This window comes from Propithecus coquereli, unplaced genomic scaffold (genome assembly GCF_000956105.1).
Source record: "Propithecus coquereli isolate 6110/MARCELLA unplaced genomic scaffold, Pcoq_1.0 Scaffold122, whole genome shotgun sequence".
Classification (NCBI taxonomy): Eukaryota; Metazoa; Chordata; class Mammalia; order Primates; family Indriidae; genus Propithecus; species Propithecus coquereli.
In genome coordinates, this window is record NW_012136303.1 from 1,755,005 (window position 1) to 1,776,085 (window position 21,081).

Consider the following 21,081-nt stretch of genomic DNA (forward strand, 5'->3'; position numbering starts at 1 on the left):
AATGGGATGTCTGCAAATATTATTCTGCAGTTCTGCAGCAGAATTAACTTTGTTGTAGTGTTTTCCTTGTTCTCTATTACCATTTCCATCAACCAACCTACAGCCTTTTGCAAGGTGTTAAAAATTATTGGAGCCACCACTGTCATATCCACAAAAAATAAACAATCAGACTCTGTGGCTGAATTTGATAGCTACACTGAAGACAGTGTGGTTCCACAGGAAGAGTACTATATAAAATTGATAGCCCTATGATCAGGTCTTAAAACATCTAAGGGGTGAGTGGTTACATGAAAATCATTATGTCAGAAATTTGTGGAAACTTTGAATAAATAAGTGCTATCATATTAAGCAGATTTTAACATTTAATGAAATTCAGATTATTTTTATGCCAATATTGAATATTTTATCCAGACTAAAGAGATGTAAATAATGGTAAAGATGATAATGAAACAGATTTTCATTTTTTAGAAATAGGGGAGGGGTTGAGCTAGTTGTGTGTATTTTCTATATAACTTACTCTCAGATGTGTTACTTAATTTTTAGCGCCCCAGATACTCGCCCCGCTGGTCTGGAGGAGGCTGATCAGCCGCCATTGCCTGGAGAACAAGGAATTAACCTGGACAACTCAGGCCCTAAACTGCCAGAATTTTCAAACCGGCCACCAGGTGATAAAATGTTAGCCAAAGATTATATACTTGTCATCGTATGTACAGCATTACGAGGCTTCCTTCTCTTCAAGGAAACAATAGTATTTTATTTTGTCTTCTAACTAGTCTACTTTTGCGATTTAATGTATTTAGTATTTGGAAGCTTTGTTTTGATATTAAGTAAAAATTTCAAATGTAACTTCTGAGGGCTTATCTTACACACATACACACATGTACACATTCTGCTCAAATTTATCTTCATTATGTTTAAGTCCTCATAAAATCGGACTGAAATGTGAAGTGCCTCTTTATTCTTGTCAATGTCAAGGTTCTAGCTGGCAACAGAATGGAATAACATTAAATGGAGAGATGTTTTCACTCTAATCCTGCTTGCCTGCCTTTCCTGCAGCCTTTTCTCCTGGGGCTTTCTCAAAGTAGAGAACTAACAGGGTTTAAAACAAGATGATCTTTTTTATAGATGTTTTATTATAAATCTTTAAAACATAGAGAAGATGTAAATAATAATAAAAGAGACACCCATGTGCCTACCACCCAACTTAAATTTATAATAAGCAGTACCAATATTGTTGAAACCTCCTGTGTTGTACCCCTGTCTGATTATAAAACAATATTATCCTTCTTTAAATGTTGAAAAGGGAAGAGCTCTGAAAATTCATTCATTCCAATCCAGGTATTATAGGACCAAGGCCATCTGCCACAGTATCTCTATACCTAGTTACTCTTGGCCTGAGCAGTGACTTGTAACTTTATTCCCTGTGACACAGTTAAAGATGCACAACCTTTACACTTAGGCCACTCTCCCCTTTGTGTACAAAGGGTTATGTTTTGTTTCTTCCTCACTATTCTACCTCCTTTTTATAGGAGTTATTCTACCTCCTTTCCTTTTATTCTACCTCCTTTTATAAATGAGAGTGACATTATTTTAGGAATAAGGTTTAATCTACTCTTAATTTATATATTTTTAAAGAGAATCCAAAAAACAAAAAAAGGTAAATCCATCATGATATCAACACTTTGTGTTATTTATTATAAGTTGTTTGGGCATACCACACTTCCCACCAGTGAGTTAGTTGCAGCAGCACAGTTGAGGCTGGGAGGTCATCAGTCTTTGGGGAGTATGTCCAGAAGGTATTATGAGCAGGAAGGCACCTTACTCCTTCACACACATCTGAACTCTACTTATTTGAATCCCAGGGGTCCTCACACACATTTATTGCCTTCTTTCTGCAAATTGGGGGCCTGAATGCTGAATTTGGCATGCAGTGGGTTGAATTTCCATGCAGTGTCTTAAACAAAAACCTGAATTTAAATGCCTTTAGAAAGTCCTCTCTGCAGTTGGGCGCTGTTCACAGGACTCCTACTGTCTTATACCAGCCCACTTCTCTTCTTTACTACCTGCCTGGCCCCCAAAGGCATATGAGTTTGCATCCCTTAACTGATAAATTGGATTTTAACTGTGTTATGGGCACTATTTGTGTCCTCTGCTTTCCCTCTCTGCCATTCTGTCACGTCCACTTCAATCTGTCTTATGACTAGTGTCCTTTGGACTGCTGCCTCCAGCTTCTGGACTCTATAGCAGCCATGCCCTTAACTATTACTTTTGAGAGGCCACTGTATTGTCTATGCTGCCCTCTTTGGTATTTACTGTGCTGTCTGGTGGGTTGAAAGATAAAAGGCATCCGTGTCATAGTCCTGACATCAATGGGCTTTTGCAGAAATTACAATTTTCGTAAAATGGGAACCCCAGACTAGATGTGAACAATTAAAACCCACTATGTTGGACTATGTAGCTAAAAGGACAGTTCAACTGTAGAAATGCCATATGTTATTAGCTTTATAAATATCAAGAAGTCACTTGGGCCTAAAACAAAAAAAGAATTAAAAAAAAATCTTCAAAACTGGATTCTGCACCTTGTACTCATTGGTACCATGGAAATCATTGGCCAGAAGACATTAACTAGCTATTGAGCACAGCGTCTGACCCACAGCATTTGGTAGCTTTGTGAAAATCGTGAGTCATCATTTCTTCCAACTGCCAGGGCCAACGGTTCTTATTTTCTGTCACCTCCTTAAAACCTTCCTAATGTATTTTTGTGCAACAATGGAATAAATCTAGTTTGTGGAATTGTATCCCAGCTATATCCCTGCTTTTTCCCACTAAACCACCTTTCTTCTTGGTTTGAGCATATGCTTATCCTTTCCGATTGTGTAAGGTTTTGGTTCTAAATGCCAAGTAAAATCTTCACAAAAGAGAGAATCATTTGAAATGTTGCTTTCTGCAAATCTGGAAGACATTTTCCCTCAGAATTTTTTTTCCCAAAATTTTTAATTCCTGAGCGCTGTGCTTCTGGCTTACTTATTACCTAATTGTGGACTAATAGAAAATATTTCTCCAAATAGAGGTTTGCATGTAAGAGAGTAAATGCAAATTAATATCCATAAAAACCTTAGTGCCCTCATTTTATTTTGCATGTGTATATCAGCTTCTGTTAGCTCCTACTGTTCGTTACACTGACGTATGTCTGAGGGGCAGTTTAATTCAGTTGGTTTCCCCCAAAGGATTAAGCCGGAAGGATGCAGCATAGTGTATGGAGCCAATGGATTGGAGTAATTTTACATCCCTCTTTCTTAAGGAACTGAATCCTATAATTTTATATTTTACTTCAGTTGAAAGAATAAAAAGGCTATCGTCATTGCTGGCATTTTCAACAAGACCACATCTTAAAAAAGTTAATCCTGTGCTAACAGAAAAAGTGAATCCTAAATGCTTTACTTCACTTGCAAATACAGTGAAATATTATGTCTACAAGAAACCTGAATGCTGGGTGGCCAGCTACTTGCTGTCGATGGAGTTTTTCTCGTTTCATCTAAATGTTTGGCTGGTATAGACGCAGCCATTTTCAGTGCATAGCACAGAGTATCTATCAGACTCTTAGTACAATAATGCCTCATTCAGACCCTGCACACTGAGGAGCTCCAGGTTCTTGATGCTTTGTTTTTTGCTTCCTTAAGCGCCTTTGCTTATGTCAAATAATAAGGAGCTGCCTCCTGCCCCAGGAATGGGCATGCCTGAGCTATTTGTGCATAGTCTGCCACCTAAATGAATATTGCTTGGCTATACTCAAAGCAAAGTTTTCTTGCTGAAAAATCTAACTTCCCTGATTTGGGGGGCTTGTTTTAGGTTATCCTTCTCAACCAGTTGAACAGAGGCCACTTCAGCAGATGCCTCCTCAACTCATGCAGCATGTGGCAGCCCCACCACAGCCACCACAGCAGCAGCCACAGCCACAACTGCCTCAGCAGCAGCAGCCACCTCCCAGTCAGCCGCAGTCACAGCAGCAACAGCAGCAGCAGCAGCAGCAGCAGCAGCAGCAAATGATGATGATGCTCATGATGCAGCAGGATCCCAAATCAGTCAGGCTTCCAGTCTCCCAAAATGTCCACCCCCCAAGGGGCCCCCTGAACCCAGACTCCCAAAGAACACCCCTGCAACAGAGTGGTAGTGTGCCTGTCATGGTCAGTTTACAAGGACCTGCCTCCGTGCCACCATCACCTGATAAACAGAGAATGCCAATGCCTGTGAATACTCCTTTGGGAAGCAATTCAAGGAAAATGGTATACCAGGAGAACCCACAGAATCCTTCTAGCTCACCACTGGGAGAGGCATCCTCACTTCCTGAAGCGAGTGGCAGTGAAATACCATCTGTCTCAGGAGGCCCAAATAACATGCCTTCACATTTAGTAGTCTCCCCAAATCAGTTAATGATGACAGGGCCAAAACCTGGACCATCGCCCCTTTCAGCAACTCAAGGTGCAACTCCCCAGCAACCCCCTGTAAATTCCCTGCCCAGCTCTCATGGCCACCACTTTCCAAATGTGGCTGCTCCAACCCAGACATCTAGGCCTAAGACACCAAACAGAGCCAGCCCCAGACCCTATTACCCTCAGACACCCAACAACCGACCACCTAGCACAGAACCTTCAGAAATCAGTCTATCACCAGAAAGACTCAATGCCTCCATAGCAGGACTCTTCCCTCCACAGATTAATATTCCTTTACCTCCTAGGCCAAGTTTAAACAGGGGCTTTGATCAACAGGGCCTAAATCCAACAACTTTGAAGGCCATTGGGCAAGCACCTTCAAATCTTACCATGAATCCTTCCAATTTTGCTGCCCCACAAACTCACAAATTAGATTCTGTGGTAGTGAATTCTGGAAAGCAGTCTAATCCTGGAGCAACAAAACGGGCAAGTCCAAGCAACAGTCGCAGGTCTAGTCCTGGGTCCAGTAGGAAAACCACTCCAAGTCCTGGGAGGCAAAATTCAAAAGCCCCTAAACTTACTCTGGCCTCTCAAACAAATGCAGCCCTGTTGCAGAATGTGGAGTTGCCAAGAAATGTATTGGTCAGTCCCACTCCTTTGACCAATCCCCCTGTACCTGGGAGCTTTCCTAACAACAGTGGGCTGAATCCTCAGAATCCCACCGTGTCTGTGGCTGCAGTGGGGGGTGTTCTCGAGGATAACAAGGAGAGCTTGAATGTGCCTCAGGACAGTGATTGCCAGAATTCCCAGAGTAGGAAGGAGCAGGTAAACATTGAGCTAAAAGCAGTCCCTGCCCAAGAAGTTAAAATGGTTGTCCCTGAAGATCAATCCAAAAAGGATGGACAACCTTCGGATCCTAATAAACTTCCCGGTGTTGAAGAGAACAAAAATTTGGTGTCTCCTGCTATGAGGGAAGCACCAACATCGTTAAGTCAACTTCTTGACAACTCTGGAGCTCCTAATGTGACCATTAAACCCCCCGGGCTTACAGATCTGGAAGTGACACCTCCAGTAGTTTCTGGGGAGGATCTCGAAAAAGCATCTGTCATTCCCACACTGCAGGATCCGTCTTCTTCTAAAGAACCCTCTAATTCCCTAAACTTACCTCACAGTAACGAGCCGTGTTCAACCCTTGTGCATCCAGAATTGAGCGAGGTCAGTTCTAATGTTGCAGCAAGCATCCCTCCAGTAATGTCAAGACCTGTCAGCTCTTCTTCCATTTCCACTCCCTTGCCTCCAAATCAAATAACTGTATTTGTCACTTCCAATCCCATCACAACTTCAGCTAACACATCAGCAGCTCTGCCAACTCACTTGCAGTCTGCATTGATGTCAACAGTCGTCACAATGCCCAACGTGGGTAGCAAGGTTATGGTTTCTGAGGGACAGTCAGCTGCTCAGTCTAATGCCCGGCCTCAGTTCATTACTCCTGTCTTTATCAATTCATCCTCAATAATTCAGGTTATGAAAGGATCACAGCCAAGCACAATTCCTGCAGCCCCACTGACAACCAACTCTGGCCTAATGCCTCCCTCCGTCGCAGTCGTTGGCCCTTTACACATACCTCAGAACATAAAATTTTCTTCTGCGCCTGTACCGCCTAATGCCCCCTCCAGTAGTCCTGCTCCAAACATACAGACAGGTCGACCTTTGGTCCTTAACTCAAGAGCCACCCCTGTTCAGCTTCCTTCCCCCCCTTGTACGTCTTCTCCAGTTGTCCCTCCTCATCCTCCTGTCCAGCAAGTGAAAGAATTGAATCCAGATGAGGCTAGTCCTCAAGTGAGCACCTCAGCAGATCAGAGCACCCTGCCCTCTTCACAGTCAACCACAATGGTTTCTCCCCTTTTGACCAATAATAGTCCAGGTTCCTCTGTCAACCGGCGAAGCCCAGTCTCATCTAGTAAGGGCAAAGGAAAAGTGGACAAAATTGGCCAGATTTTGCTGACCAAGGCATGTAAGAAAGTTACAGGCACTCTTGAAAAAGGGGACGAGCAATATGGTGCGGATGGAGAGACTGAAGGCCAAGGGCTAGAGGCCACAGCTCCGGGGCTCATGGGAACAGAGCAGTTACCTACAGAGATGGACAGTAAAACCCCAACGCCCCCAACACCTGCTCTGCTAAAAATGACCTCTAGCCCGGGCTCTGCCTCAGCAGGACCCACCTTACCTGGCGGTGCTCTCCCCACCAGTGTACGCTCAATAGTAACCACTCTGGTACCCTCTGAGCTCATCTCCGCGGCGCCGACCACAAAAAGCAATCATGGTGGCATAGCATCTGAGCCACTTGCAGGTGGCCTAGTGGAGGAGAAGGTGGGATCCCATCCAGAGCTTCTACCCAGCATAGGTACGTACTTGGTGCCTCAACGTCTCCTTGTTGTTAGTTTTTTGATGACCTGTCCCACAAGAGAAAGCATGACTCCTTTCTACTTGGAGGAAGAAGAATGGGCTAAATGGCAATAGTGGTAGTTTTATTTATTGAAAGTACATTGCAATACATGCTTTTAAATCCTATGTTAAGTTTACATTCATTAGCATGGTTCTCTCTCAGCTCCTGAAATAACCTTTCATTTATATAAAAGTTTTTCAATTTACAAGGAAGCATTTTTACATACATTATCTCACATCATCTTTATACCAGCCATGTCAGGTATTCTTAGCCCTCTCCTATGGGTGAGAAGATTGAAGCTCAGAGAAGTTCAGTATTTGTTCACAGTCTATACTGTGATCCTCCATTTTGACAGTGTGCCTTAAGTGTGAACAGCAGCTTCAGATTCTCCTTGCCATGATGAAGACTTGCTTTTCACTGTTTCGAGCAGGGTTCTCACAGCCCCATCTCATTATACTCTATCTCAGGGACCAGTCCGGGCTACTCCAGAGGAGAGCTTTCCAGAAAACTAGGTTTCCTGATAATAGATATAGGAGGAATAAAGTGGTTAAGAGTCAGATAGGCTTGGGTTAGTATCACACCACCAACATTTACCAGCTGTTTGAGCTTTGTCAAGTTACTTGACCACTTCAAACTTCAATTTCCTCCTTTATAATATGGGAATGATAGTAGTTGTAAGAATTCAATAAGATAATGCATATAACATGATTAGCACAAGGCCTGGAATATAGTAATTGTTCAATAAATCATAAAATTATTATTACCAGTTTCTTTTTGATGCAATCTCTTTGTGAATTGGTCTATTCCATTCATGTATATCTAGTTCAGGCTATTTCCTATGTACTGTTAAGGTGGGCTAATGATGGAAGTACAGGTGTCCTTCCCTTCCCCTGTCCCACATGTTCCTCCTCCTGTGAGGCATAAGTGGTGCAGAAGCTCTATTTCCCCAGAGTGAAATCAGTCACACACTGCTAGAGCTGGGAAGGACCTTTGTGATATCCCAGGCCAGCTACTATGTGCCTATCTTATTTATGCAGCTAAAATGCTCGAGTGCCTGCCACTGAGTGGTAAGCACCCAAGAGGTGGGGCAGAAAGAACACAAACTTCAGGGTAAGATCAGAGTTCCACCGGTTACCAATTGCAGTTGGATAACTTCCTTAGCCTTCTGCTAAGCCATGTACTTCTGTAAAACGAAGATTGTAATTCCTACCTCCCAGAATTTATACAAGGATTCAATGAGAGGACTTAACGTGAAGTGGCCAAGAGGCTGCCTCACACAGAGGAAGAGTTCTCCTTCTCCTTTCTGACTCTTCACCTCAGTGTTAGAGATACAGGGAGGGATAAAGGCCTTCAAGGAGGTTGCTGCCCCTACAGGAGACAAAGATTTCACAAAGCGAGTAGTTCTGTGTTTCTGGTTCTAGATCTGTTAATGTAGGTGAGCCCTAAGAATTATAAAGAAACCTAGTGTGAATTAAATATATTGTTCACTATTAAATATTTCCATTTCTACTTCCTTTCAGCAAACTTTTCCTTCTGGTACCAAGAGAAAAATGAAGTGACTAGAAATTATTTTTATCTGGATTATATACTAGAAAAATATGTAAGCCTTGGGAGATGAACCAGCAGCTGGGAAAAGTTCCCAATTTTAGTTAAGGACGCCCATTTTGCTTGTAGTGATTGTTTCTATTCTTTTTTAAGGGACTTCTGTGCTTTTACCTTGAAAATGTGAGAAACAAATTCTGAACTTAGAAGTAGAGAAGATACAGTTTTACCAAATAAGCATCCAAAATAAATTCCTAGACACAAATGCATTATTGACTGTTTTACTAATAAGCAGGAAGAGAAATCTATAAAATTCATAGTTTCTAAAAAAGGGTAAAACTTGTTGCAGAGTTTATCTAGAATTTTAGACTGAAGTGTCAAGATGGGAGGATGTATCCTTAAGTGACTGTGGCATATCTGTACCTTTACTCTTAACTGTATCATCCAGGAAGGTTCTGCTCTAGAGTACATTGTGTATTCTCTTCCATTCCTCAAGGGCCTCAATTCTCTGTGTCCTTTGAAGCCTAATTTTGATATTTCTCCTTTTAATGTGCCTTCAGAGTTCTCAACCTAGAGTTGATCTCCCTTGCTTCGGACTTTTGTAGCACTTTATACTGTGTGTTTCCTTCATGTGGCATCACAGTGCACTCCAGTGTACCACATGTGTATATCTTACCTTTAATACTAAAATGAGTTCCTGATGTGCAAGAAGGATACAATTTGGCCTCTAACGGTACCTGGCATAGTGTCTTGCCCCTAGTAAGTCTTTGTAACTATTTGTTAGATAAATAAATATCAAATTGATTTATTAAGTATCAATTGAATACTTGCTTTATGCCCATGATTCGTGCTAGGTGCTGTAGAAAAACAAAATTCAGGAGGCTGAGGCAGGGGGGATCACTGAGGCCAGGTGTTCAACACCAGCCTAGGCAACATAGTGAGACCTCGTCTCTACAAAAAATAAAAAACGTAGTTAGGTGTGGTGGTGAGTGCCTGTAGTCCTAAGTACTGGGGAGGCTGAAGTGAATCACTTGAGCCCAGGAATTCAAGGCTGTCTGTAATGAGCTATGATCGTGCCACTGCACTCTAGCCTGGGTGACAGAACGTGACCCTGTCCCTAAAAAACAATTTCTTAAAAGTATAAAATTATATGATTATTTCAGCTCTCAAGGAATGTAGTCTTTAGAGGGTGAGACAGGATTTTTAAAATGCTAAGGTGAGTAGTATAATTGTCCCTCTAAAAGTGGTTTAGGTTGCCTAGTAAGATACACTTTTGAGTTTTTTAGAGTAGTGTTAGAACCTGACCTGAAGAAGCAAAAAATATGGGTGCTACCGTTCTCGTGGCCATCTCCTTCCCTGATCTTTATGGACACAAAAAGGAAAAACACATACTCCTAAGTGGTAGTCTTTGTTACTGAGTGTTATGGCAGTTAATTTTTTAAGTAAGTTTTAAAGTGTCCTTCTAATTTCAAGGCCAACTTTAAGTACTGCCCTCTAGGGATGTGTTGTTTCAGCGTTACTTAGCCCTTGATTCAGTTAATGCTTTCTGTTTTGTTTAGAAAACAAAGTGAAAGGCCTGTAATTTTTTTTCTTGCCTTAGCCCCTTCACAGAATTTAGTCCCAAAGGAAACTCCAGCCACAGCACTGCAGGGGTCTGTTGCCAGACCAGGTAAGGCACGCTTTGGAAAAATATCTTGGAGTGGGTTGGGTTACACGTCAAGAACTACTGCTGTCCTCAACATCACATTCTGATGCCAGGAAGTGGCTGGAACTATCTCATCTATTTGTTTCAGAGCAGACTTCGGTTGAATGGCAAAGCTTGTGCAGCACTACTTGAAGTTATTTTCCCCTTACCAGCTTGCTCTCTTTCTTACGCATGTATCGTGTCAGCCAGGGAACTCAAGAAGGGCATGTTGGTGCCCATTGTCTGTCTGCCACTCAGCCGTGGGTTTCCATTGCAGAGTTTGCCCTGTTCCATGACCCTGGCACCCATAGTTGGCAGCTGACTAGCTGGCATATGGTGACTTACTGGGGTGGCAAGCATTAATGCACTAAGATACTAATAGTGTTTTCATGACAGGAGTGGAGTCTTGTTCGGAGAACCTCTGCCACAGTCAGGTAGCTGTTCCTCCAGGGAGGAGGAGTCATTTCAGTCATCTCTGGATGGCATTAAGCTTCGCCACATGACCAGCATTGTAAAGAGCACTAGGCATGGTGTTTCTGGAAGTAGGAGTCTGTGGTAGTCCGACAAATAACTGCTATAGGTTGCAGGGTCAGCTCTGAATGCATGGGGATCTTGATGGCAGTAACAACACTGTTCTGCCTTCATAGATTAGACTGCCGAGGCAGATAAATATCATAGATCTGTTATGATTTAGTCTTGTCTGGCTCTTTGTCACTGTAGGTCATTGAGGGGTACAAAAAAAAGAAGTATGACTGGTTCCCACAAGGAGGTGAGAATCTCATTGAAAGTACAGTTCACACGCTTGACAAAATTATTAAGAAAAAAACAACAACAGTACAACTGTGTTTAATTTTGTAAGCCTAAGCCAGTAAAAGTAAGGTATAACTTGTGATTATTTTACAAACTGCTTTCAGGGTACTATATCCTATATGATGAATAGAACTTTATATTGTACACTTTTTTCATAAAATCAGGCTTCAGAAAAGAATGAGAAAAAACCATTTCAGTCACCCAAATTCCTTCTTTGCTACAAAATGCCCACTTGATACCAGACATTGTGCTGGACATTTGGGAAAGGTTGGAATGGAACAAATTAGAGAAGGGGTCAGATAGTAAAACTCATTTTTAATGAGAAAAGGAGCAACTAGAAAGTGAAAGGGAATTCCATTTCCTGTCCCAACTCTTTAGGAAATGGGCTTTACCATATCATTTTTTCCCCCTTCTCAGACTAATTGGCTAGAGAATACTGTTCCTTTTAAAAGTTTGGCTTTAAAAAACAAAAAAAGTTTGGCTTAAATGAATCTTCTTACAAATATGCCCAGAGCCACTGATTGCCTTCATCAGACCCCTTTGATCTCCACTTGTATGAATTAGCAGTGATAGTGTTAAAAAGTCTCAAAATCATCAAATTTTGTCTCTTTCCAAAAGAGCAAACTAATCAAGGTTAGCACCTCTTTTGATTTGAGCCATTTTCAAGCACATAATACCTGAATTTGTATGCTCCAGCCAAGCCAGCAAGGTAGCAGAGACTCCACGATTTGGTATCCATTTCTTGTGGAGGGATTTCCAGGTTTTGTGGGTTAGATACAGGGAGCTAACCAGTAAATGAGAAGCAAGGATTCCCTTCCGCCATCATCTTGCATTGAAGGTAGAGTAGTCAGCCTCTTCACATGGAAGGCGGCATCAACATAATCATCATAGCAATAATAATAACAGCTAATATTGAGTTATTACTAAGTGCCAGGTGCTATAGTAAAAATTTTATATGCATTATTTCATTTAATCTTCTTAACTTTGAAGTGGGTAAAGTGGTTATTCCCATATTTTCAGATGAGGCATTGAGCACAGAATGGTCAAGTAATTTTCCCAAGGTCACATGGCTAATAAGCAATGAGGTCAAAATATGGACGCAGGCACTCTGACTTCATTACCTTCAAGGTTACCATGTAATCAGTTGAGTAGGTTAGACATGTATCCTGAGTGTGAGATGCTGAATTCCCTAAATGGGGGAACAGATGCAGGGCTGTGGAAGGCCAGAGGCAGGAGAGATCCCTGCTATCTGGTTTATCGGGAAGGGCTTTTGGAAAAGATAGACCCACCTAAAGGCATATAATTGAGGAAACATATTTTGCTGCCGGTGCTCAGAAAGAAGTGCCTGGTAAACCCAGCGGATACTCATTGATGTAAAACCCTAGCAGGCAAATTACAGAGAATTTCCTTTCTTGGAGGGCATTGCTGGAAGATTGAGAAAGAGAGGAACATAATGGGGTCTGAAGGCAATATCTGAAAGCAGAGCATTATGCCCTCTAAAACTCAGGAAGTCCTTTGTGGGAGAATGCACCCTTAATAGATGTTCAAGACATATTTGTCTTTTGTTGTTTTTTTTTCCCATCCTCAGCTGTCCTAAGGACAAGTAAAGACATATTTGAAGATTGCTATCTTTTTTTTGAAAAGTGCCAAGAGGGTGGAGATATTTTAAGAATGAAAACAATATTTTCTATGTGAGAAGAAGAGGCTTATTTTACTAACCTAGTTGTAGCTGGGTGAAATATAAACCAGGCAGTGTGAATTTAGTTCTATTGATCCAAACAGGATTATTTGCCAGTGTGGAGTAGAATAAAAATAGACCAAGTAAGTGTCTTATGTCCCAGACAAACCAAGTTGTGTCTGTGCCAACTTTGTCTCCATACCACGTAGGGTGAGAATCCTGCTGGGCAAAGAGATTCGTTAGCCTAAATAGGGCATTCAGAATTCTTGTGGACACCTAGCTTCTCCCTGTGGCAGTTTCCACATCTCATTTCTGTCCTTTGTATTTTTTATAGAACTCGAGGCAAATGCTGCCATAGTCTCTGGACAAAGGTAAGATGATCACTTCTGCAGACTTAGCATGAACACAGCATAAGCCTCTTTGAAAAGTATCAGCTTTCTCAGTCCTGTCCTTTTTTTCCACTCTTGCACCATTCTGTTTTTATTGCTAACATAGAGAGCTCTCATGAGTCCTTATCTTTCACAGGTAACATTTCTCTTAATAAAACTTGGTGGCCAAGTTTCTACCTTTTATGGTTGTTTTGAAAACTAAATGAGATAACATGCTCAGAACTCAGCATTGTAAGGAAATAGTAAATATTCAATATATGGGAGCTGTTGTTATCATTGACATTAATAATAGTCCATGCGACTTTCTTCTGAACTATAGCTGTTTGATCCTCAAGACGAAAGAGAGAAAGCCATACTTTTTTCTGTTATACTGTGCTGCCCCACATAACCTAACAAAATTAAATACTTCTGTGGCTTCGTTATCATTAGCCCCATGGAAAGGAATATTAGCATTTTCCAAAAGTCATCCCTTTTTTATGGTAGGAATGTACTATATAACATTTTAAAGAATTTCATGCATTTGTATAGCAACTTACTTTGTAAAACACCTTCACAATATTTTTCTCATTTAATCTTCATATAAATCCTGTGAGAAGGTAATAATAGCCAATGTTTATTTGAATGCTATTCCATGCCATGCATTGGGCTACAAGCTCCCTAGATGTATTATCTCAATTTTCACAGTATCTGAGCTGGGCCCATTGGTGCATGCCTGTAGTCCCAGCTACTTGGGAGGCTGAGGCAAGAGGATTGCTTGAGCCCAGGAGTTTGAGGCTATAATGCTGTATGATCACACCTATGAATAGCCACTGCACTCCAGCCTGGACAACATAGCAAGACCCCATCTAAAAAAGAAGGTTAATTTTCACAGTATCTATTAGGAAAATAAATTCTGTCTTACAGATGAGGAATCTAAAGCTCAGAGAGGTGAATAACTAAATTGCCCAGAGTCACAGATTTAGTAAATGGTGAAGCTAAGATTCAAACCCAGGCCTTCTGACTTCAGAGCCCTCATGTTTAACCTATGTATTACAGCAGACAAGACAGGGATTTATAGATCAAGAGTCTGAAGCATTGAGAGAGCTAAATATCATGGCCAATAAATGCATAACAAAGACTTGATTCTTGTTCATCTGATTCTAAATTTATTGCTACTCCTATTATGTTATACCACTCTGCCAGTCTGGTTTTATTTGGATTGGGCTAATATTTGAATTCATTTCCATTTCTCAAGCATATACCAACTATTTGTCTAGAGAAATCAGCTAATCAGACCAAAAGATACCTTATGGTTATTTGTTTCCAGAGCTGCATCAGCATTGAGGTGTTTTTATAAACACCAGGACAGTATTGCTGTGGCCTTTGTTTTGCCAGGAGAAAGAGGCACCTCCATTAGGAATCTTTCTTTCCTCAGAATCTTTGACCATTTTCTGGGCTCCAGCCAGAAAGCCATTCTCACCACCTCTAAAAGGAGGTGTAAATCCCTCTGTTTTGTAATTCCACCCTGACTCCAGCCTCACCTTTCCTTGACTTGCCTTGGCTTGTGGTTGGGTGTGGGGCAGCGGCAGCTGTTATACATAAAGCTAAGGTACACTAATCAGTCAACACTTATGTGCACATATGGAAATAACATTCGTCAGAAATCAAGCAGGTGGGGGGGCAGAGCAGCAAAAAAAAAAGAAAAAGAAATCAAGCAGGTGGGAGGAGGGGATGGGTAAATTCACACCTAACAGGTACACTATCTGGGTGATGGACACACTTATAACTTTGACTCGAAGTTACAAAAGGTACAGAAGCAATTTATGTAACCAAAACATTTGTACTCCCATAATATACTGAAATTTAAAAAAAAAAAAACAGAAAATTGCCTATGAGGTCAAAAAAAAAAAAAAAGCTAAGGTAGTAAACACTATGGCCCAGTTCCCAGCCATAGTGCTGGGAGTGCAGAGAGTCCTTGTGGCAGGATTGAACAGTGAAAGGGTATGGATAGTTGATAATCAGGCCATGGTTCATGTCCTTAAGGAGCTTACGATCTAGTGGAAGGCATAAGACATTAAAATAGAACATGCCGTACAGTCCAATGGGTGCTCTAGAATGCCAGATATAGACTGTGAACCCAAGAGACAGAAGAGACAACTGTACTTGGGGAGTGAGGTCATGGAAGACTTTCCAGAGAGGTAGCTCTTTGACGAGTTTTGTTTTGTCACATTTTTATTTTAGTTCCATGCCCTATAAGCAAATTTAATTTTCTAATTTCTAAATTTAAATTTTCTAAAAGAATTTTTAATGATTTTGACATGTATTTTTTGAACCATGAAAGTAATAAAACATTTATTAAAGAAAACTTGAATTCAGATCATAGAATTACAAAGAAGAAAATAACTTAGCAGTAAATCAGTATTCCTACAACTCAACAGTGTTCACTGTTTATATTTTAGTTCATCTTCTTCTAGTCCTCTTAACAGAATATGCATACAGAAAGAGAAATTATGTGAGATTTATGTGTGTTTATCGCATACTTATTCATATGTAGTTACATATATACTCAATATATATTATAACGAAAATGGGATTATACTATTCATAGTGTTGGTAGTTTTTTTCCACTTAATGTATCATTAATAATTTTGTCATTAAACTTTCGCAACATGATTTTTTAATGACAACATATGGATGCACCATGATTTAGTCAGCTAATCTATTGGTAGGCACTTAGGTCTTCTATTTTCACTAGTATAAATAAAATGTTTTAAGGTCTTTATGTGTAATTTGAGCTCTGTAAAAAGATTTGTTTCCTTAGGCACCTAGAAATGGAATTCCTGAGTCAGAGGATTACAACAGGGTTTTTCAACCTCAACATTATTGACATTTTGGACCAAATAATTCTTTGTTGTGTGGGGCTATCTTATGTATCATAGGATGTTTATTTTAGCAGCATCCCTGACCTGTATCCAAAAGATGCCAGTAGAACATTCCTCCTGACATGTCATGACAATCAAAAATGTTTCCAGATGTTGCTAAATGTCCCCTAAGAGGCAAAATTTACCCCTTTTGAGAATCATTGGGTTACACAATTTATACTCCATTAGGAAAGTATGAAAATGTTTTTTGTCCCTGTATTCTTAATAATACTGAATAGTAGAGTATGAATATTTGCATAATAAAGGGAGTTGGGTGGGAGCAATCAATCTACCTAGCAGTGTATTGTGAATCTGTTCCCATAATATGACTTGTAATATGCCATTATCTGATTGTACCAGGCTCATAGTAAATGCCAATATATGTTAGTAATTTCCTAGGTTTAGATAATATTTTGAGTTAGTAGCAATTTTCAAACATCTTATATTATTAAAGACCTTTTTCATGACTCTAAAAAAATTACAAAATCCAGAATCTTTTAATTTTTGAAAGGGAATATCTTTTAATTTTTTCTTTTTTATAAACATCTCACTGGTAGACAACCTTTTAATGTTTGAAGGGGAATGGTATAGGAAAATGAGTGAGGAAGTTTGGCGGGGGCTTGTTCTAAGTTCTTTATGTCTTTTACCTGTTTTTCAACAATTACACCAGAATTTTGCTTTAGTATTTTATTTTTAATAATGTAACAAGCTAGATACACTTTTAAATTCTCCAGTAATACTGCAGGTAGTAGTGTTCATTGTCCCTGGGTGGACTATTTTCTCTCCAGAATGACTGTGTAGTTCTTAATCTCCTACCTTAAGAATGAAACTATCTGAAGAGCCCCTTTTTGTGTGACTTGATTCCCTCATATCCTTGGAAACTTTCTGCTTCCCTTTGTCAGCAGTGAGCCCAAAGAGGTAGTTGAAAAGTCCAAAACCCCAAGCCGAAGAAACTCCCGAACTGAAGAGCCAACTGTGGCTTCTGAAAGTGTGGAAAATGGACATCGTAAACGATCCTCTCGACCTGCTTCAGCCTCCAGCTCTACTAAAGGTTAGCAGTGGGATGTGGGTGCCATTCGTGGGTCAAATAGAGGAAGAGAGTCCTTATCACAGCAGCAGAGGACTTTGTCCTTCATCTTTCCTTCTGTTCCTTAAATTTGTCAAGTGTCTTTGGCTTCTGCTACTTGTTTGGTCCTTCCTTTATTTGTTACTTCATTTAACTGTATGTTTTCTGTGTGTATACGCAAGAGCAAAACAAGCACTGCTGGAAAAAAAGCATATCAAGGCAGACTGATTCCACTTGAAATTCACCATCACCCACTTCAGATAGGTCCTAAATATGGCCCAGCCATCTTTCTCTGTTTCTGTGGTGAGTTCTCTTTCCTATTTTCTACTCTTTTTTAAACCTCTGACCGCCATTTTCTCCTCTCCCTCTCAGTAGAGACCCTCAACACTTCACAGAGAAAATAGAACTCCCTCAACTTCCACTACCAAGACATAAATCTACCAGTGTCCTCCTTTGCTCCTGCTATAACAGGGCAGCTATCCCTCTTCACATCTAAGGCCAGTCCCTCCACCTGTGCCTTTGATCCCATCTTCTCTGATCTTCTGAAGAAACTTACACTATCAGTCTTCTCTCCTCTGGTGACTACTATCCTTTTTTGAATTAACTCTTCCCTTGTCTTCTGTGACCGAGAACTCTCAGTTGTTTTCTGCTTCTTCTCTGGGAGCTCCTTCTCAGTCTCCATTCCCAGCCATTAGATGGTGACCTTCCTCAAACTTTGATCCTGAGTCACCTTTTCTCTTCACCTTGTATTTTCTCCCTAATTGATCTCATTCATGCCCCTCTTCTTTAGTTACAGCCTTTCACAGATGACTGATAAATTTGTAATTCAAGGACAGACCCCTAGATATCTTAGACAACTACATGCGTATCCTTAAGGAGACCTCAGACTCAACATGTCTCGAACCAGACTTGTGATTTTCACCCCGACATGAGGTCCTCTGCCATTGTTCCTCATTTCAATGAATGGCACCACCATCTCTCCATTAGGTGTCTCCTCGACACCTCTCTCCCTCACATCACATTCATCACAGAAAGCTGCCAATTTTATCTCAGGTGGCTCTTTCAATCTTTACTTCTACCCATTAGCTTAAAACCCTTCAGTGACTTACCATTGAAGTCCAAAAGTTTCAACATAGCCCACAAGGTCCTGTGTGGTCTGGGCCCTGTCATCTCCCAACCTCATCTCACCTCTCTCAGCAACTAGGACATGCTGTCCTCATTCCTCTCATCACAAGGCCTGTGCATATGTCACGGCTATTACAGGGAGTGCTCGTCCCTCTTGCCACCTCACTTCTCCTCCTTAACTTCCTTCCCATCCTTCCTACTTAGCTCAGTTGTCACTGCGATGAAGAATCATAGCAGCAGGTTCTTCTCCTTCATAACACCACAGCTGTAACTTTATGCCTATTTGTGGGATAGGTAATTAATATGTATACTGTATTAACGCAGATGATCGTGTCTGGTTTTGCTCACCACTGTATCCCTGGTGCTTAGTATGGTGCCTAATATAGGGAGGTATCAATCAGTAATTATTAAATGAATAACAGCTATCAAATATGTATTAAGTACTTACTACATGCCAGGCCCTGAGGATATAATCATTAAGAGACAGATAGAGCCTCTTTCTTCACCACATTGAAAGACAAACTCAGCTGGGTGCAGTGGCTGATGCCTGTAATCCCAGCACTTCCCAAGGGGAAAGGATCTCTTGAGGCCAGGAGTTCAAGACCAGCCTGGGCAACATAGCAAGACCCCATCTCTACAAAAATTGGCTGGATATGGTGGTGCATTAGCCTATAGTCCCAGTTACTTGGAAGGCTGAGGTGGGAGGATTGCTTGAGCTCAGGAGTTCGAGGCTACAGTGAGCTATGTTTGCACCACTATACTCCAGCACACAGAGGGAGACCCTGTCTGTAAAAAGAGAGAGGGGACTGTAATCCTAGCACTCTGGGAGGCCAAGGTGGGCAGATTGTTTGAGCTCAGGAGTTCGAGACCAGCCCGAGCAAGAGCAAGACCCCATCTCTACTAAAAAAATAGACAGACGTTATCTGGACAACTAAAAATATATAGAAAAAATTAGCTGGGCATGGTGGCGCATGCCTGTAGTCCTAGCTACTCGGGAGGCTGAGGCAGTAGGATCGCTTGAGCCCAGGAGTTTGAGGTTGCTGTGAGCTAGGCTAACACCACGGCACTCACTCTAGCCAGGGCAACAGAGTGAGACTCTGTCTAAAAAAAAAAAAAAAAAAAAAAGATGGCTCACGCCTGTAATCCTAACACTCTGGGAGGCCGAGGCAGGCGGATTGTTTGAGCTCAGGAGTTCGAAACCAGCCTGAGCAAGAGCGAGACCCCGTCTCTACTAAAAATAGAAAGAAATTAATCGGACAACTAAAAATATATAGAAAAAATTAGCTGGGCATGGTGGCGCGTGCCTGTAGTCCCAGCTACTCAGGAGGCTGAGGCAGGAGGATCGCTTGAGCCCAGGAGTTTGAGGTTGCTGTGAGCTAGGCTGACACCACGGCACTCTAGCCAGGGCAACACAGTGAGACTCCGTCTCAAAAAAAAAAAAAAAAAAAGAGGGGAGAGAGAGAAAATCTAATACAGTGTGTTAAATGTTAAATGCTATGATAACAAAATTGCATGATACTATATACCATGTATGCCTTGCTCCTTTGCCAGGTCAGAGAAGGATTTCTGGAAAAATGATATTTAAGCTGAGACCTGAAGAATGAGGAGGGATTAACCAGGCAATAGGGGTTGGCTGGAGTATTCTTGGCAAGATACAGCATATGCAAAGGCCTAGATCTAAGAGAGGATATGATACCTCATCCTCTTGGAAAATGTACCGAGCTTGAGTAGCTCAGTTTAGGCAAGAGCTAGGATCCTAGCTGAGTACCTGATATCAGCAGGACTGCTAATAAATGGTCAAGTATCATTGGAATGCCAGCTTGAAGACCAGGGAATATCCTGGTACACCAACATCACACACTGACTTCAGGACTTGACTGTTGTTGGCAGGTCACGTTTCTAGGCAAGAGTGTCATGATGCCTCATGAGAGCCCTTGCGAGTAGGCCACAGGTCTACAGGTCATATACAGGTAAAAGAGAGAGGTGTAGAAAGTACTGCTACCTTACCTCAGCCTGCTAGAGAGTGAGGGGAGAAGTTGTGAGTGGCAGCCTTCTTTCCTTTCCAGGCATACTGTGTATACCACAGGCAGGATCCCCTTAGGTATCCTCACTTTAGGTGCAGAAATGACGCCAACAACTTTCTTCCTCCTCCCTGGGAATCATCTCCTAAATCTCCTAAGCAGAAACTTGTTTGGAAGGAAGCATGCCTTTCATTATATTGAAGTAGTAAACTTAGAGCATAAAAGGGAAGACACCTGGAGTTCTATGGGGAAATCTACTCCCTCTCAGTTCTGCATGTTCTTGGTAGCCTCTCACTTTCCCAAAGGATCATGGTCTTCGAGGCTGTAAAATATGGTGTGTAATTACCTTTAAAGCAAGATGGCCGGGCACAGGGGGGCTCACTCCTGTAATTCTAGCACTCTGGGAGGCCTAGGCAGGAGGATTGCTTGAGGTCAGGAATTCAAGACCAGCCTAAGCAAGAGTGAAACCCTGTCTCCACTAAAAATAGAAAAAAAATTAGCCAGGCAACTAAAAATAGAAAAAAATTAGCCAGGCAAGGTGGTACTTGCCTGTAGTCCCAGCTACTCAGGAGGCTGAGGCAGGAGGATTGCTTGAGTCCAGGAGTTTGAGGTTGCCGGGAGCTAGGCTAACACCACAGCACTCCAGCCCAGGTGACAGAGCGAGACTCTGTCTCAGGGGAAAAAAAAAAAAAAAAAAAGCAGAAAAAAGGCATTAGCCTTTAGAGATGTCACACACCAGATTTTTGGAACTTTGACCTGAGCCCAGAGCCTTAAGGTACTAAATGTGTCATTTACAGGGCACCAGAATGAATCTAAGGAGCAGCTGAACAATTAAGAACAGGTGCTCAGATTGGAGCCACTCTGTAGATAACTGCTAGCCAAGAAAGATGGAAAGCTAGAACCCATTTTAGAGGGAGTTGGGGATAGGGAATAGGCCTATACACTTAAACTGGACATTATCCAAAGGTGGTAGTGGGCATGTTGGAGTGC

General features: G+C 41.5%; 1 protein-coding gene across 3 annotated transcripts in view; it reads left to right on the forward strand.

Annotated features, from left to right (window-relative positions):
• The window catches only part of NCOA6 (nuclear receptor coactivator 6), a 58,912-nt gene that overhangs the window by 31,004 nt on the left and 6,827 nt on the right, over nt 1-21,081 (forward strand). For 2 of the 3 annotated variants that reach the window (XM_012637677.1, XM_012637678.1), the window contains exons 8-12: nt 544-665; nt 3,850-6,834; nt 10,019-10,087; nt 12,925-12,961; nt 16,782-16,930. In XM_012637677.1, coding sequence (XP_012493131.1) covers nt 544-665; nt 3,850-6,834; nt 10,019-10,087; nt 12,925-12,961; nt 16,782-16,930 — 3,362 coding nt within the window. The remainder of the gene's footprint in view (nt 1-543; nt 666-3,849; nt 6,835-10,018; nt 10,088-12,924; nt 12,962-16,781; nt 16,931-21,081) is intronic. The other variant, XM_012637679.1, reaches the window with a different exon arrangement.